Below are 18,799 nucleotides of genomic sequence, written 5' to 3' on the forward strand. Positions count from 1 at the left end.
GTTAGCTCGCTTCCATATTGGATTGTATCACCACTTACCACCAGGTGAGATTACAACCAAGAGCTATCTTGTAGTAAGAGAATAAAAAAACATAAGGTCTTAATTCGGAGTGAACACTAGTTAATTAAGGTTATACAGAATTTGCAATAGCTAGCTTATTGCTATAATAAACGTCAGTTCTCTAATAAATACGGAGGTAAACCGCTCACGGCCTGCGCGTATACACGATATTAAATTAAATTGATTAAAGCCTTATTAAAGCCATACTCGCCGTTCAGTTTACCTAATGGCTATGAAAGCTATGCACACTGTACCTGTGTGTAGGTAAGTAACTAGCGTTTGTAATTAGTGGCAAATATAAACTGCCAAGTGCCAGCACAAATAATGTGGGGCCTAGTTTCTCAGAATCTCCTTATCTCTTGATCTAAGATCACTTGATGTAAGAAAACATCAATTAAGTAGTATTACTTTACTGAGTAGGAGTACCTATATCAAGAGAGGATTATACAGCCTAGATTAATTAATTAATTATGTTATAATTGACGGCTTACATTTTTTTAAAGAACACACACAATAACTTTATTATTCTGGTAAAAGCTGACAAGGACAAAAATAACTCCAACAAAAAGATCGAAAGGAGAAGTCTACTTCGTAAATAAATTAATTATTTGCGAGGTTCCCTTTTTCCTTCAACCTTTCTCGAAGCATTTACATGTTTATCAAAATAACGGTTGACTCAAGCCTGTAACATACACAAGGCGCTACGGTAGAATGGCCCAAGGACAATACGCGTACCTACACGCGGCTCCTAAAAGTTATAATACAAAGACATAGCAACTTCGACGCACGCGTAAAAGTTGCGCTCCAGACGTGTTTCATACAACTCCTTGTATCGTTCATCGTACATGCGTACGCGCGCATTCTATGTCACGTCTTGCCTCCATCATCTGCAAGCTAGCAGATCTCAATCATGAAATTGCTTTCAGAGTATCTTGCAAACAAAAGAAACATTATACTGTGAAACACGCGTTTTATCCCTACAAAAAATACGAATTAGTATGAAAGTTATCCTCACTATCCGAGACGATTTCTTTATCGGATTACCGATACGATAATGTGTGACTAGACGTAAAATTAATTAAAGCATCTCTGGAGATGTATTGGACTCAGCTTAGTTATTATAGTTAAAGATCAAAGAACTATAAAACATAAGTCAATATATATATTATATTATACTTATATTGTACATATATTATATTATATTTGATGTGACAGCTCTACTGTATCAGCAGGGTTAGGGCGTTTGTGCACTCATTCGTGTTAAGTTCGTATTCGTATTCGTAAAAATACTCGTAAATAAATGTCTGACTTATTAGGAATATCCATTTCACGATAAAATGTAATGCCAATCGCCGCAAAAAGATCACTAAATTGTATCTAACTGCTAACAACAACAAAATTTCTTCTACATTTTACTTTATGGGGGTAACACAATCTGGATATTAAAATATTCAATGCACTGGCGATTGAAAGATGTATATTTCGATAGGGATATTGGTGGTCACGATATCGGATCGCATAATATGCAAACGTTGTATGGGTGTTAGGTTCAAAACAAACAAATGTGCCAAGTAATGCTATCAGGGGATTTTGGGTTGTTAATTATGTGAACGTAGGATGAGTAAGCAACGAGTATCACTTTATGCACGTACCTAGAGCCGATGTAGATGAAACTAGTTGTATTATGCATAATATTGGTTTATTTTGTGTTTTGAGTAACTTTACTGCCTATATTTTTAGGGTTCCGTACTTCAAGAGGAAAAACGTAACCCTTATAGGATTATTTTGTTGTCTGTCCGTCCGTCCGTCCGGCCGTCGTGTCTGTCAGGAAAACCTATAGGGAAGTACCCTATAACCCGTATAGCCGTCAAGTCCCGTTGACCTAGAATCAGGAAATTTGGCAGGTAGGTTAGTCATAATAGTAGGTAGGTCTTATAGGACTAGTACAGGAATAAATCTGAAAACCGCGAATTTGTGGTTACATCATTTAAAAAAAATTTAAATGTGTTTCAATTTTCAAAGTAAAATAACTATACCAAGTGGGGTATATGAAAGGACTTTACTTGTATATTCTAAAAGAACAGTTTTTTTTTTTCATTTATTGTGCAAAATGTCGGGAAAAATACCCGAGTACGAAACCCTCGGTGCGCGAGTCCGACTCGCACTTGGCCGGTTTTTTGTCAATCTCCCTGGTGCAGTGGAGAACGCTGTACTCTTATAAGCGGGAAGTCCCGGGTTCGATTCCCAGCAGGATAAATTTGTCAATTTATATAGAAAGGACTTGCGAAAGGACTTTGTTAAGGGTATAAGTACCATCTTTTATATTTTAATTCATGATTGCTTTTAATTAATATAACCCACATCCCATGGAGGATTATATTATAATTTGATATACTGAAGGTAATACAATATTGTACATAAATTGTAATTACTGAAATACGGAGTATGTTATGTTAATTCATATACAATTTAGTATCTCCTTACAGTGGTATTTGAATAAGCTTTGCGTCGTGATATCACGTATTCAATAATAGATAAGTAATTAAGTTCAATGGAATACCGCTTTAACACAAGCATAGATCATTTAATAATAACACCAACCCAATTGAATATTGTTAACCTAATGTTAATTTAATAAGCTTTACCCTTAATGTAGATATTATAAGGTAAGTTCAATTAATCATTATACCTTTTATTCAGGATTTGGACATGAAGTTTCAGATGTGAACAGATCTAGTTATCATATAGATAACTACACACACAGATACAGGTAACTTCAACTGATCTAGACTTAAATAAATATAATTCATAACTTAGGTAATACTGCTGTGGCCTATGGGTCGCCTGTAGAAAGCGCTAGGATTAAATGAGGTCTACCTGTACTGGCAGTGTAAACTCGTCTATAACAGTTCACTTGCTTCCAGTGTAGAGTCATCTACGGAAACTACGCGTACCTTAGATGCTATCTGTGATAAATTATGCTACAGGTAAGTTGAGTTAATCATAACTTACCTCAAAGTATGCCCTTTAGAGTTGGAAATGACGTGCCAGAGCTACGGGTCGCCCGCAGAAGGTCCGCCCAGAATTCGCAATTTGCAATAAAGTTCACCGGTTTCCAACGAGAGAAGCCTACGAGAGAACTACGCGTAGCGTTGACGCTATTTATGACAAACTGTGCTACAGGTAAGTTCAGTTAATTATGCCTTACCTTTAAAAGTGTGCACTTTAGAGTTGGACATGACGTGCCAGAGTTGCGGGTCGCCCGCAGAAGGTGCCAAGACCAGATGTTGTCCAGAGGGCGCCAGTTGCAGCAAGCGTACACCGGCTCCCGGCGTAGAGCCGCCTACGGAGACTACGCGTACTGTAGACGCTATCGGTGGATGTAGCCTGAGTAATAAAAAGGGTAACGTTAGATTTGTTTAGCAAGATAAAACAACCAGGGTTCCTTACCCGGAGGGTAGCTAAAGAAAGTCTGCCAATCCGCACTGGGCCAATGTGGCAGACTGAGGCCTAAACCCTTCTCATTCTGAAAGCTCTGCTCAGTAGTAGGCCGGTGACGGGTCATGTTGGCACCTTTCAAGTCGTCATGATGACCCGAAGGGTGCCAACAGGACCCTATTGCGAAGCCTCCGCTGTCCATCCGTCTGTCCGTCCGTCCGTCTGTTTGTCAGCGGGCTATGTCTCATGAACTTTAGCGGGTTTTTACTGTGTCAAAAGCAAACTTGCTAAACATTTCCTATTTTGATAATAAAAATAAATAAATAAAAAAAAAACCAAGATGGCGAAATTCAAAATGGCCGCCATGCAAAAAAATGAACAAAAGTACATATTATTATTATATCTTGTGCGATGTAGTACCACTCGCTCTTGACCAATTACAAGTCAAAATATAAATAGAGGTCACCTAACTTGTTCTCTAATGATCGACAACGATATGCGATTTCTATAAATGAGCGTCCCCATGCTCTGACAACATGGGGTCGAGAAAGTTAACGAGTTAGATAAAGAATCGATTAGCGAGTTAATTTCAGCTCGGCGATTCCGACAGGGCACGTAATGGATCGCTTGCGATTTTCGCGTCGTTACGCAATACGCAGAAGCTTGCATATTATATGGCAAACGTGTTCTCTATAAGTAGTTATGATGGCATATTATATCGTCATCATTATAGTGAAGTCGCCTTTTATCGTTTTTTTTTTAAATATGTGCCCTGTCCATTTCCACTTCAGATTGGCAACCCGTTTAGCTATGTCGGTCACTCTGGTTCTCCAACGGATCTCCTCATTTCTGATTTAATCACGTAGAGAAACTCCAAGCATTACCCTCTTCATCACTCACATTTCTTCTGCCATACATCTAGACTAGTATATACCGACCCATAATTGCTATTAGAATCTCGTTTGTTAATTAATTATTGTTCAAGTTTGTTTGGTTTAGCGAGATATAAAATTTTATACTAAACCTACAGATCTAATTACTATATCGTCACACATTGAGAAAATAGTTATTACTCCAACTCAGTCGAGAAATGCACACGAAACGTCTCGTTCATAAGGCTACAGCGTACACGTATTGCGCCAGGGACGTCGTCAAAGGGAATTGAATGTTTCTAATAACAAGTATTATAGGTATGCTCTTTCAAAGATGTCACGATTACCCTCAAGGGAATGTCACTGTGTCACAAGTTACTGTCTATGTTACGAAACAACCCATTATACAAGTGTAAATTAAAAATTTACAACACCCCCGACAAGTGAAGGTTACAGTTACTAGAGAAGAGCTGATAACTTTCAAACGGCTGAACTGATTTTCTTGGATTATAGCTAAGAACACTCTCGATCAAGCCACCTTTCAAACAAAAAAAAAACTAAATTATAATCGGTTCATTAGTTTAGGAGCTACGATGCCACAGACATACACAAATACACACGTCAAACTTATAACACTCTTCTTTTTGGGTCGGGGGTTAATAACGAGTATAGGTATGCTCTTTCAAAGAGGTCGCGAATACCCTAACAAGGGAATGTCACTGTGTCACAAGTGTATGTCTATGTTACGAAACAACCCAATATAAAAGTTGGCTTTATTAAAAACATTTATCCAAACCATTTCAACCGACATGTGGCTTTATTTGCCGTACAAAAGACGCGGGTAACAGGTGCGGTCAGAATTCTGTTCAGCTGGCGGCAACTGGGTCAGGAGCCGCAATCTCTATAAGCCAGGGTTGTAACAAAACAATGTTCTTTATTGTATGACAAATATAGCTTTGTATTGTTAGGGAGTTCCTGCAAACTGACCTTATTTTATGCTGGAATACAACCTTCTCTCTGCATTATATTACCATCACTGAGGATCGTGATCATTTCCCATTAATTAGATGATACAAAAAGTTTTCTTGGGATTATAAAGCAGTGGGTTTCCAGTTCTTTCCGCATGATTCATGCTACCTTATTAATGTAATAATAGATATTATATTAAATCCATGCAATGTCTGGAGCATAGCAAAGCTGTTGTCTTTCCATTTGGGAATATTGAGAGTTTGCTCAAGACATATTCAACTTAGTTCCCACCTAATCTTTCTGCCAAGAAAAGTCGTTAGGGTTGGCACTGATATATTGGTATGAAATGATATATGATATACTGGTATGAAGATATTCTTGACTTATGTTTTCCGATCGCTTATATTATAGATGATAATTTCCGCTTCCTATTCTGAGGGTATGGAGTTCGATCCCAGTCACCACCTCCAACATTTCAGAGTTTTGTGCATTTTAAGCAATCAAATATCACTTGCTTTAACGGTGAAGGAAAACATCGTGAACAAACATGTATCCTGAGAGTTCTCCAAAATGTTGTTAAAGGTGTGTGAAGTCTGCCAATCCACACTTGACCGGTACATGTGGTGAAATATTATTGGCCTGCTCATTCTGAGCGGATACATGTACCTACTTCATAGTGGTCGCACCTGGTTATTTGTTAAGGTGATGATGATGATATAGGAGGAAAGATACTGTACAGTACGGTATTCTCAAATCAAGAAGTTCTGTATATAATTGCCACTATGATACAGCCCTATTATAAACTTCTACTGTGAGTATGTAGGTAAGTATTGATTCAAAAGGATAGCTTCACTATAACAAGATGGGTCTATTACAAGGCAAACACTTTTATAATATCTTTTACCCGTTTCTCCTACCCGACATAATAATGAAATCTATTTGTACAGTCTACAAAGCTCTAGATTAAAAAATACGCTCTTAGTACTAGACTAGTGGAATAAAATAAAAATTTCTCAAAATAAACGGTCTTCAATATTAGGGCGATTACATAATTTGAAATTTCAACAAGAATCACCAAGAACTTATTTTAAAGAGTTTTCGAAACACCGTCACTGCGGCTTGCACTGCACGTTTTTTTCAGCGAGCACATTAAAACGCATAAAATTCGCCATTTTGATTTTGCTTGATTTGATTTGCCTGTGACACTCGGGCCATCAAGACTTTATCAAAACATACAATACACACACACATACAGATTAAAAACATAACTCTCCTTTTGGGCTTCGGCACATTTGGGTAATAAGAAAATTCAGTGTGCGTAAGTAGTATATATTGTACGAGTATGAGTGCAACATAACAACTAATACTAGCTATTTATTCATTAGGTCTATGTTCATAGATTAATTAATTACAATATCGATCTGCAAACTCCATAAGCGAAATTAAATGCAAAGGTTAACATTCAATTAAACGAAGTATCCAACATTGAGTTAATTAGCTTAACTTAGGCACTTTTGTATGACTAATTAATAACGTAGGTCCTGTATTAAGTAGGTATACAAATAACAATATATGTAGATTGTAGGTAGTGGCACAGTTTTTAACCCCCGACCCAAAAAGAGGGGTGTTATAAGTTTGACGTGTGTATCTGTGTATCTGTGTATCTGTGTATCTGTGTATCTGTCTGTGGCATCGTAGCGCCTAAACGAATGAACCGATTTTAATTTAGTTTTTTTTGTTTGAAAGGTGGCTTGATCGAGAGTGTTCTTAGCTATAATCCAAAAAAATTGGTGCAGCCGTTTCAGAGTTATCAGCTCTTTTCTAGTTTTCTTGTAGAAAAGAAGGTTACATAACCGTTAGGTTCTTAATATTATGTCAATTGACAAATGTCAAGCTGTCAAGATGGACGTTGCCTTGATACATAATTATTTATTTGAAAATGATGTTTTGGAAAACTCTGATACTTTGGATCGTAGGCGCGGAATAGTCCAAGAAAATCGGTTCAGCCGTTTGAAAGTTATCAGGTCTTTTCGGTCTTTTCTAGTTACTGTAACTTCACTTGTCGGGGGTGTTATAAATTTTTAATTTACACTTGTATAAAACTGTGGCAGTAGGTTGGAAAGCTGTAAAAAGTTTCAATGCTAATGAATAATTAATGAAAAAAAACCGGCCAAGTGCGAGTCAGACTCGCGCACCGAGGGTTCCGTACTCGGGTATTTTCTGACACGATAAATCAAAAACTATTATGCTTAAAAATAAATAAAAATCTGTTTTAGAATGTACAAGTAAAGCCCTTTCATATGATACCCCACTTGGATAGTTATCTAACTTTAAAAAATTTAATTTTTTTTCTCTGTGATCGATCTATCCACAAATTCACGGTTTTCAGATTTATTCCTTTACTTGTGCTATAAGACCTACCTAGCTGCTAAATTTCATGATTCTTGGTCAACGGGAAGTACCCTATAGGTTTTCTTGACAGACACGACGAACGGACGGACGGACGGACAGACAGACAGACAGACAAACAGACAGACAAAACAAACAGGCAGATAGACAGACAGACAACAAAGTGATCCTATAAGGGTTCTGTTTTTCCTTTTGAGGTACGGAACCCAAAAAAAACAATCCATCAACCTTTTCAGGCCAGTGAAGGTTTCAATGATTTGGTACTGATATTTCAACTATACGAGTATAACATTTCTATGAAATGGTTTCAGTAACGAAATGGAGTAACCTTTTTCTCGTGTGTGAGAATAGACGATGGGATAGCGGCGAGGTTTTTTATATGGGCGATCGCGGTCTTTTTTATTTTTCTACGCTTTGACATCGCCTCAGAAATGATTTTATTTAGGGACTCTTTTTGCAAACGTACACTTTTACGTGTACAGATTGAACTAGAAAAGTTTCCAAAATGTAGGTAAAGACTCATTTTTAGAGTTCCGTACCTACTAGAAGGGTGCCAACAGGACCCTAAGTTACCCTAGTAGCCTCCGCTGTCTATCTGTCCGTCCGTCTGTCTGTCAGCGGGATGTATCTCGTGAACCGTAATAGATAATTGCAATTTTCACAAGATTAGTATTTCTATTGCCGCTATTATTTTTTCAAATTTCAAAGTGGCCGTCATTAGAATTAAAATAAAATAAAAAGTGAGCACATTTTACCCGCTCCGCCTTACCGCTTAGCATTAGTTGAAACGGTCTCATATTTTCGTAGCCTATCTTTAACTTCCGTACAGTATAGCTGCATAGCACATCTCTGGTGGAGAAGCAGCTTAAATCTCTTTTCGAGAAATAAAATATATCTAAGAGCTGCTTAATATTTCAATGCTCAGCGTTCTGTGCTCTCAACATGGATTAAGTATGTAACAACTGCGCTCGTTCCACTTCCAGAGGATAAATTTAAATAAAGTTTCCTTGTTATGAAAATTTACTGAAATATTGTTATTTACATTATGCTTTTAACTGTGTCAGTGTTTATTAGAAATAATTCTCAAAAAGATCTTTTTGAGTACCTACAGCTCAACATTTTGAGGGCTTGGGGATGTAAACAAATCTCACATTACTTAATATTTAAGACTCTGACCTTCTAATAATTCAGGTGTTCGGCGGGCACGAACTTTATTAAAGGTGTAGTAAGTCTGCTAATTCGCACTAGGCCAATTTGGCGGATTATGGCCTAAACCTTTCTCATTCTGAGAGGAGACCCGTGCTTAGTAGTGGACCATCGGTTGATCATGATGATGATAACGAAGGTTTACGAAACAGAAGAAAAAACTTACCAGCCGTTAAGAGGTACTAGGAGAGGTTTGTCATAGCCATCACACCACGCCATGGCAGCTGTCACCAAAGTTGCCAGGACACCTCGCCGAGCCACCGCCGGTCGAAGCCACGCTATTATCTACACAAAAGTACGTTAAAATGGTAAGATATGGTAAGGCATGAATGAGAGATTAGGTAGACCACAATGCCAAAAATAGTCTGAAAAAGTAGGAATTTAAAAAAAGTAATGTTTCTAATAAGAAATGTTGCGTAAGACCGAGGTTTTTAGATAATTTTTAGGGTACCTATTGTTATAGCGGCAATAGAAATACGTACCTACTCTATGCAAATTTTATCTCTCTACCTAAGTATTACCTACGGCTCATGAGATACAGCCCGCGGGCAGACAGACGGACGGACAGTGTACGCTTAGTAATAGGGTCATGTAGAGTACTGTAAAAAATTGAGTCAACGCCAAGAACGTAGGAATTTTAGAAAATTAATATTTCGTAAACCAAGGTTTTTAGTTAGTTTTTGATTGGTCGTACGTAGCAAACTCTTTTAGAAACATCAGTTTTTCTAATGTAGGTATCCCATATTTTTGGCGACAATTCAATTGCTATTTTTTTGCAGTAACGACTTTACTACACGGCTTTTTATTTTAGTCAAAGGTTGACAGCGCAGAGGCCTACACGGGCAGGCCAAAGGCCCGTATAACTTTAAAACTATTTTATAAGAAAATTACAGACAGATATTAATTAATATTGTAGAACGTGTTTACATCATTGAGTTTGATTGGATAATATTCAATTAAGAATCAAACTTCGTTTGTTTTGAGCGGGCTCTGAATATAAGTAAGTCAGAAAATTTTAAATTAAGTTTTCTCCTTCTTTACCTAAAGTATGGGGTAATTATCCAGCTCGAATAAGAATAAACGAGGAACAAACGGATACAATGGGAATGGTTCTTAATTGCGAAGGTACAATGGCAAAGTTGGATGGTAAATACAATGAAATTGTTTTCAAAGAGCACAAAATTTGATTTAAATGACCTGCTCTGTGGAGTAACTTAGTTCCTAAAATTACGTTCCGGACCATGTTTTCTTTCTGGAGCTATATTAATATTTGTCTGGTATAAAATTTCATTAGGAATAACGAAAAATTTCAACGAGCTTAAAGTAAAAATTAGCATTTTTGAAATGATGCGGTCAAAATTGCAAAAAGACTTTTTGTAATGGAACGAGGTTCCCATTTTTGAAACTTACGAAGCTCAAACTAACTGCGAAATATTACTGAACCCGTACCTAGGTATATGTCTGAAAGATAATAGCGCCTGTGACTTCGTCCGTGTGGATTTAGATTTTTAAATCCCTAGGAAAATCTTTAGTTTTTCGGGGTAAAAAGAAGCTTATGTTACTCTCCAGGTTTTTAACTATACCCATGCATGCAATAATCACGCTGATTTGCTTTCTTGTGAGTTGTGACGTCATTGAAGGCCAAGAAATCAATAACCCAACAAACAAACATAGTTTGGCATTTAAAATATGGGTAGCGATATGGGTAGGAATTCTGTAGCCAGGTTAGGCTTTATTAACTAATATAGATATAGTAATGTGAACTGAGAAATATAATATCTACAGTGGCGCGCCCCTTCGACGGAACTCGCGAAAGTCTTTTTTCTTAAATGAGACAGAGAAAGAAAGAGATAAGAACTACGCGATAGAACAAGAGAGACTAAAATTAATCCAAGATGGATTATAAAGCAATGTTCTACCCAACCTTTGTTAGAACCGTTGCATTGCAACGTACTTATTTATCAAGTGAACTTCAATCTGGCTGTTTCGGTCGGTTACTCTGTTATACAGCTATACACTATGTTACGTTACTAACTTCCTAATTATGTTTACTTACACTAAGTATTAAGCTGTAGTTAACGTAAGTCTTATTTAGGGGACACTTCTCCGTAGTAGTTGGGTTATTTCTAGCAATCCAAACTTTGCAGGCCCGCTAAAGCCTAAAGTGGGACGGATTTAGTAAGGCCTAAAATTGGATAAGTTTCCTCAATACTTGTTATATTATAAACTACTTACAATAACTAAAACAACATACAAGGTTGAGTTTGTTTATATTATTATGATTACTCAATTAGTCGTTATCGAAAATCCACGTGTTCTCTCAAACGTCTTGAGTTTCTTTTGTGTTTTCTTTACTTTTTAAAAAAAAATATTTTATACTAGCCGATGCCCGCGACTTCGCCCGCGCGGATTTAGATTTTTTGAAATCCCGTGGGAACTCTTAGATTTTTCGGGATAAAAAGTAGCCTATGTGCTAATCCAGGATATTATCTATCTCCATTCCAAATTTCAGCCAAATCCGTCCAGTAGTTTTTGCTTGAAGGAGTAACAAACATACACACACACACACACACACACACACACACACACACACACACACACACATACAAACTTTCGCCTTTATAATATTAGTGTGATTACTTTGACGCGTCTCTATGTTTTCATTTCAGTCAACATTTGTCGACATTGGGCAACTGATTTTTCAGAAGCTAAACTAGCAGACAGACAGACCCTTTCAAATTTATCATATTAGTATGAATTTATTAATATTCTATGTAAATCTCTGCGACGTTAATTGAATGATTGATTAATTAGTATATTAGAGTCTACGAACTGGATATAAATAGAACATCATTGACTTTAATAATAATCGGCAAATCTTGATTGTAATCCGAAGCTCGCATTAATTGACAATGAATTACCGAGTTTATGTACCTACCTGCTCGTAAACTCCGTTTGTTATAGAAGGTTATATAGGTAAGCTTAGGTATATTGAACGCTGCAAACCTATTTTAGTGTAATGAAGCAAAAATAAGGCTATTTACATCACGGATATACGAGGATGATACCTAATAATAATTACGTATAACTTTGTATCCTTAGTGGTGATAGCCTAGTGGTTAGGATATCGGCTTCCTAGTCAGAGATTTTGGGATTCCGGGCACGTGTATCTAACTTTTCAGAGTTATGTGTGTTTTAAGCAATCAAATATCACTTGCTTTAACGATAGAAGAAAATGTCGTAAGGAAACCTGCTCAACTACCCCTTCTCATACATATTTGGTGATAAGGCAGCCTTACTATCAACCAGTTGACCTGCTCCGGATTCGCCCGAAATTCGATGCAATTTCTAAAAACCCTTTCTGAGTCGAGGTCTACGTTATATAGAAAAACTAAACGAAAAATCTTAATCTGTGTCTAAAAACAGTCAGTCAGTGTCAGTTTGTTATTTCATATTTCATATATGTATAGATAATTTAGCAATCTCACTGATTAATTTCAGTTTGAACTTTTGTTATCAAAAAGATAGAGTAATCCTAAAACATTTTTGGGCGTACTTACTTATTAAAAAAGCAATTACCTAAAATCTAAATGGGTTTTCGTAATTGAAAATCTTAGCTATCAGCATCATGATATTTTCATAATTACTCGAGGTAGATTATTTTCTTCATTCAGCAATCAATATTTTAATTTCGGCAGCTCTGTTTGTTATAGCGACTCTGAGATATTGTGTTCAACGATTAATGTAATTTGTGAAATTTTCGTCCAAATTGCCAGAGTTATAATCTCGAAGTATCATCATACAATCTATTATTATCGACAGATGCCTTTGTTTCTAGCGTTATTCGTAGTAAAGTTGAACTTTACATTGTTATAAGTTATATTATTTTGATGGGGTTGAAGGTTCTAGAAATTATTTACCAGATCATTATCAACCGCTTACGAATTAAAAGTTTTTATTTGTGCCTAATAATGCTGTTTCTTTAAAATTTTGGATATGAGCAAGCATTATATTCCAGAAAGTCGTGATATATAAGTCTATTTTGATAAATTTGTATGATGGTAAAAAATCCAGATAAATCATAAGCACCATGTACTTACCTACTCTTGCAGGAAAAACTAGCAATATTCACAACTTATGGTGGTGCTTAGTGCCTACTAACACCACAGATTCTCTGACACACCACGCAAATTTTACTCCGCCACCTGAGCATCCTCAGGAAAATTTTGGCTCTACAACCTATAATTTTTTTTCTCTCATTTTAAAACCTATAATTATTATTATAACGCTCATATTTCTTTCAATATGGATGTTTATTCTGAATTTCGAAACTCCTCTGTGATTTACACGAACCGTTATTGAAACCATACCATGGATCATCTCTTCATTCCCCGGTCAAAGACACAGTAGAGATACGATATCGGCCTTCAGCACTTAATAATACATGAATGTAGTTACTGAGCACCCACAACAATAAGTTACCAAAGCACCCAACTGCATCCGCGCACTAGCTAAGGAAGAGTATTTAATAAGTTTACCTGGGTATCTAACCGCATTCGAACGCGTGTTAGCATGTCGCTGGATCTCCCGGTCCAGGATGTAGCAGCGTACGTGCTTTAGGATGCAGCGGAGATACGATATTATCACTGTCTATACCTGTAGCTATGGAGCAACGAGTTTACCTGTGCGCCCAATTGCATCGGATCCCGTGTTAGGATGTCGCTGGATTTTCTTACGGCGCCGTAGACGAGCTCAACGTCCCGGTCCAGAATGTAACAGCGAACGTGCTCTAGGATGCAGCGGAGATACGATATCGTCACTGTCTGCACCTGTATGTAAAGAGGGTTAATTGATATTTATGTTAGGAAAAATACTACGGGTTTGTTAATATGATGAAAGTATTCCTTTTTTACTTTTGCGAAACTGTGGTAAGTAGGTAGTTAGTTTCATTGACCATAGACCCAATGTTTTGGGTGTTGAATACTAAAACTTTTCACTTGGTTCGGTATATAAGGGAACCTAAAATACTTTTAGTAGCTGCTAATTTAAATTGCGTGAGTGGGCTGATTAAAGCAGCAAAAGGGGTCAAATAAAAAATAAAATCTAAACAGTCACTTACAGCAGCGAGCAAGAAGTCAAAGTTGCAGACAGTCAAATCCTTCAGTTTGGAGAAGTCCCCAGCTAGGAGTAGATGTAGCCAGGATTCTTCCACGTGTCTTTGTGTGAACGCGGCCGCAGTCCTGCTCGCCGAGTGGAACGGCGTTGAATCGAGAAGGGCGTCATCATCGTCAACGTAACCTGGGAGAACTTTTTATTGTACGTATTAGAATAGTGTAGGTAGTAGCATAGTTAAAATAATAATTAAGTAATAGTAATAGTTAAATCTACGTGATCAAGGTCGCAAATAACATCTTTTTGGTATACCTACAGCGATAGCTTGCAACCCGGAAACGGACATAGGCTACTTTTTACCCCGCTTTTTTAGTTTTTTTTAGTTTACCTCGCTTCCATCCTGGACTACATAATCACTTACCACCAGGTCAGATTGCAGTCAGGGGCTGAATAAAAAAACCTCGGCAAATCAAAGAGTTCCCACGGATCTTCTAAAAAGTTTAACTCCACACGGATGAAGTAGCGGGCATCTAGTAAATTATAATGCACTTACCAGGTTCATGTGTTTCGGAAGTATCAGTATCATCGGTGTCATTGAGAAAGTTGGCAAAGTGTAACGCGGCTAGATCGGAATGCGCGTCCCTGAGCGCGCTCTGCACGCGCACGTATCGCCTCCTTGCGCGCGCGCTCGCGGCCGCGGCTCTCCAGCGCCAGGTACTTCGACCAGATACCACGTTCTCTACTATTATTGTCTCTGCGTATGGAAATTTTTACGTTTGTATAAGGTAGAAAAAGACTAAAAAAATTAAAAATTTTAACTGGTTTTTATGGATCTTCAAACAAATTATTGTACTAGGTACTAATCAAAAATTAAAAATTCACAATGTGTTAAAACCATTAACATTAGCTTTTACATGTATTCGGCACTTGGAGCATTATTAAATCACCCAGCGCCAAAAGAAGTTTTCAATTCAACAGGCATACCTATTATTCAGTCAGTACCAAGGTCAGTAGGTACGTGACAAGAACGAAACTTACCGAATCTTCTATGGTTTAGATTAGAAAAAAAAGCAACTTTGATAAAACTCTGAGCCTTTAGAATGTAATAATTTAATAGTGATTAAATAGCTGTAAGTAGTAGGAAGAATTTAATTTAACCTAGGTATACAAAAATATATAATATTTGCGATTGGCACACTATGGAATATCTCTGTTTATAAATTTTGCAGATTAATTTAATGTTTCATAATATCACGCCAAAAGGAGTCAAAAATTTAATAAATATTCACATTTAAACAAATACTGTCTTTTCTTTATTATCTTTTAGAGTTTCTTGGGAGAAACAAAAAGATAATCCAGATATCGGATTATCAAAGTCCATTCATTCGACGATCGGTAAATTCGATGAATAGGAAAAAAGTAAAATCCCACCAAAAACATTTCATGTAAAAAGTTAGCCAAGACTCACAAGTTCATAATGTTTTCACTGTTAAAAAGTTATGAGATCTCTAGTAGAGCCAAGCCCCTAGCTGAGCTTAGATTTGTGCTGGCCATGGGACCTATCCCAAGTCCAAAGTAATATAGCTCTTAAATGTTCTTGACTATATTACATTTATAACAATAAATAACAAATCACTCTACTTACAAGCTCTGATTCTACAAACCCTACATCTTGGTAAAAAAATGACGGCTTGGCCGTTTAATAACTTTTAACGTATAATATGTTATGTCATGTAATAGTTTTACGAACATTAAACGGCCAAGCCGTACTTTTTTTACCAAGATATAGGGTTTGTAGAATCAGAGCTTGTAAGTAGAGTGATTTGTTATTTATTGTTATAAATGTGATATAGTCAAGAACATTTAAGAGCTATATTACTTTGGACTTGGGATAGGTCCCATGGCCAGCACAAATCTAAGCTCAGCTAGGGGCTTGGCTCTACTAGAGATCTCATAACTTTTTAACAGTGAAAACATTATGAACTTGTGAGTCTTGGCTAACTTTTTACATGAAATGTTTTTGGTGGGATTTCATTTCTTTTTGGCAGGTGCCCTAAATTTTTTTTGGATCTATTTCTTGTAGGTACATCATTTTCATGGCCCACTCTCTATCGTTACCTCTTTTTTTAAAGCTTTTATTCAACTTGCGATGTACTCGTATGTAAGTATGTTTGTTCGGGTGGAATCTTGCAACTCAATTTTGAAGCAGATATACCAAATTTCAGTCTTTTAGGACTTCAGGAAACACAGATACTTGGTACGTTTGATAAATCTGCCACGGACATCTTATCCTGTAAACTTTAGTATTCGAGCAACAGATTTTACAGATATGCATCTCATATACGAGGGGATGAAGGGGGACCCTATTTCTTAATTTATCTGTTGTTCATAATTCTTGAAATTCCTACTTAATGCCAAATATCAGTCTTCTAGGTCTTCAGAAAGTACCCTAGAATTTGTGACTACAGGTTTTGAATGTCGATAAATCTGAAACTATAAAAGCTAGACAATTGATACTCAGTACGTTTAATGAATCTGCCAAGTACATCTCATCCTGAAAATATCAGCATTCTAGCGGTAGAATTTAAAGATTTGCTTCCCCCATACAGAAGCGTAGAGGGGTGAAATTTCCAATTTCTTAATTTTTTTGTAGTTTGTATGCAATTCCTAGTCTACATACCAAATTTCAGTCTTCTAGGACTTCGGGAAGTACCCTAGAATTACAGACTAGAAGTTTTGACTGCCAATAAATCTGAAACTATATAAGCTAGACAATTGATACTCAGTGCATTTAATAAATCTGCCAAGGACATCTTATCTTGAAAATATCAGCATTCTAGCAACAGAATTTACAGATTTGCTTTTCCCATAAGAGTCGTAGAGAGGGGAAATTTCCAATTTCTTAATTTTCCTGTAGTTTGTATGCAATTTCTAGTCTATATATTCAATTTTAGCCTTCTAGGACTTCGGGAAGTACCCTAGAATTACAGACTAGAAGTTTTGACTGTCAATAAATCTGAAACTATAAAAGCTAGACAATTGATACTCAATGCGTTTAATCAATCTGACAAGGACATCTTATCCTGAAAATATCAGCATTCTAGCGACAGAATTTACAGATTTGCTTTTCTCATAAGAGGCGTAGAGGGGGGGAAATTCCAATTTCTCAATTTTCCTGTAGTTTGTATGCAATTTCTAGTCTACATACCAAATTTCAGCTTTCTAGGACTTCGGGAAGTACCCTAGAATTACAGACTAGAATTTTGACTGTCAATAAATCTGAAACTATAAAAGCTAGACAATTGATACTCAATGCGTTTAATCAATCTGCCAAGGACATCTTATCCTGAAAATATCAGCATTCTAGCGACAGAATTTACAGATTTGCTTTACTCATAAGAGGCGTAGAGGGGGGGCATTGCCAATTTCTTAATTTTCCTGTAGTTTGTATGCAATTTCTAGTCTACATACAAAATTTCAGCTTTCTAGGACTTCGGGAAGTACCCTAGAATTACAGACTATGAATAGTGATGATCATCAGTGAGGGACGAAAACGGCGTATTTTAGGTATCAATAAATCTGTAACCATAAAAGCTAGATATTTGATACTTAGTATATTTGGTAAATTTGCTGAGGACACCTTATACTGAAAATTTCAGCTTTCTAGCGTCATCCAGACCGAAGTTATGACGGGTCGAAAATACGGCGAAACACTTCGAGAAAAAGGTACGTAGCGCCCCGGCCGCCGTTTGGCTCGTCTTGGCGGGGGCACTGCCGTGCCCCCTGAAAATGTCTGTTAATAGAATTGAGCTAAAATATCATTCGTACTAAACGCACAAGTATTTGATTCTCAATTGAAAAGATTTACCATGTACAGAATATTATTCGCGAATATTCCAAAAGTTATATTGAAACAAGAGAGGGTTACATAAAAGGGCACATTGAATACACGTAAGCTGATTGCCTACAACTTCTGAAAAGAATCCAATCTAACTTGAGTAACTTTGCAGAGAAAAATCTGAATATTAGAGATGGTTCATTTCGCAAGCAGCATGTGAAAAATTAAGTGAAAAGTCTTTTCATGTGTAACATTAGCTGTTACTTTACTTAAAGTGACTGTAAAAAGTAGAATTTCATAAAGTATACTGTGAAAATTCATAAAGTAGAATTTCATAGTTTTCGCACGCGAAGGATTATCGATTCGGACTAAGGCGCTAAAAAGTTTGCGAGCGAGAATACTTGCATCACTTTCTGTTGGAATTTAGAAAGAGAAAAGCATCGTTAGAAAAGCAACGATTATTGTAAGTGCAAAAATTCATTTTCTGAGAAAAAAATTTTTTTTTTAAGTGCAATTAATGACAGCTTGGCTGTCCAGCGTGGAAATGCAGCCAGTATTCTTGGCACCATTCCACGCGGGCATGATTTGTATAGTAATTAGATAGGGCTAGCTTTAAGTTTTATTGTAATATTAATTTAAGTGCTAAAATGCACTTTCCATGAAAAACCAAAATAAGAATAAATAATTAATTTATCTACGAGTATGTCAATTAGTTACAGTTGTACTTAAATTTATAATCCTGAATCCCCAAACTAGGATACCCGTATCTTGGGAGTAAATGTCTACTAATTCCCTTACCCTAATGGTACACGTTGGCAGACAAGAAATGAAAAAAAAAATGAACAATGCTTATACTGAATAGAAATATCAGCGCTAAATTGATCTTAATATTAAT

The 18,799-nt window shown here is 36.6% G+C and overlaps 1 protein-coding gene across 5 annotated transcripts in view; it reads right to left on the minus strand.

Annotated features, from left to right (window-relative positions):
• The window catches only part of LOC123866845 (protein qui-1), a 153,365-nt gene that overhangs the window by 46,131 nt on the left and 88,435 nt on the right, over positions 1–18,799 (minus strand). For all 5 annotated transcript variants that reach the window (XM_045908555.1, XM_045908554.1, XM_045908556.1 and 2 more), the window contains 5 exons: positions 14,620–14,820; positions 14,074–14,261; positions 13,637–13,783; positions 9,121–9,239; positions 3,269–3,447 (listed from right to left, as the gene is read on the minus strand). In XM_045908555.1, coding sequence (XP_045764511.1) covers positions 3,269–3,447; positions 9,121–9,239; positions 13,637–13,783; positions 14,074–14,261; positions 14,620–14,820 — 834 coding nt within the window. The remainder of the gene's footprint in view (positions 1–3,268; positions 3,448–9,120; positions 9,240–13,636; positions 13,784–14,073; positions 14,262–14,619; positions 14,821–18,799) is intronic.

This window comes from Maniola jurtina, chromosome 7 (genome assembly GCF_905333055.1).
Source record: "Maniola jurtina chromosome 7, ilManJurt1.1, whole genome shotgun sequence".
Taxonomy (NCBI): Eukaryota; Metazoa; Arthropoda; class Insecta; order Lepidoptera; family Nymphalidae; genus Maniola; species Maniola jurtina.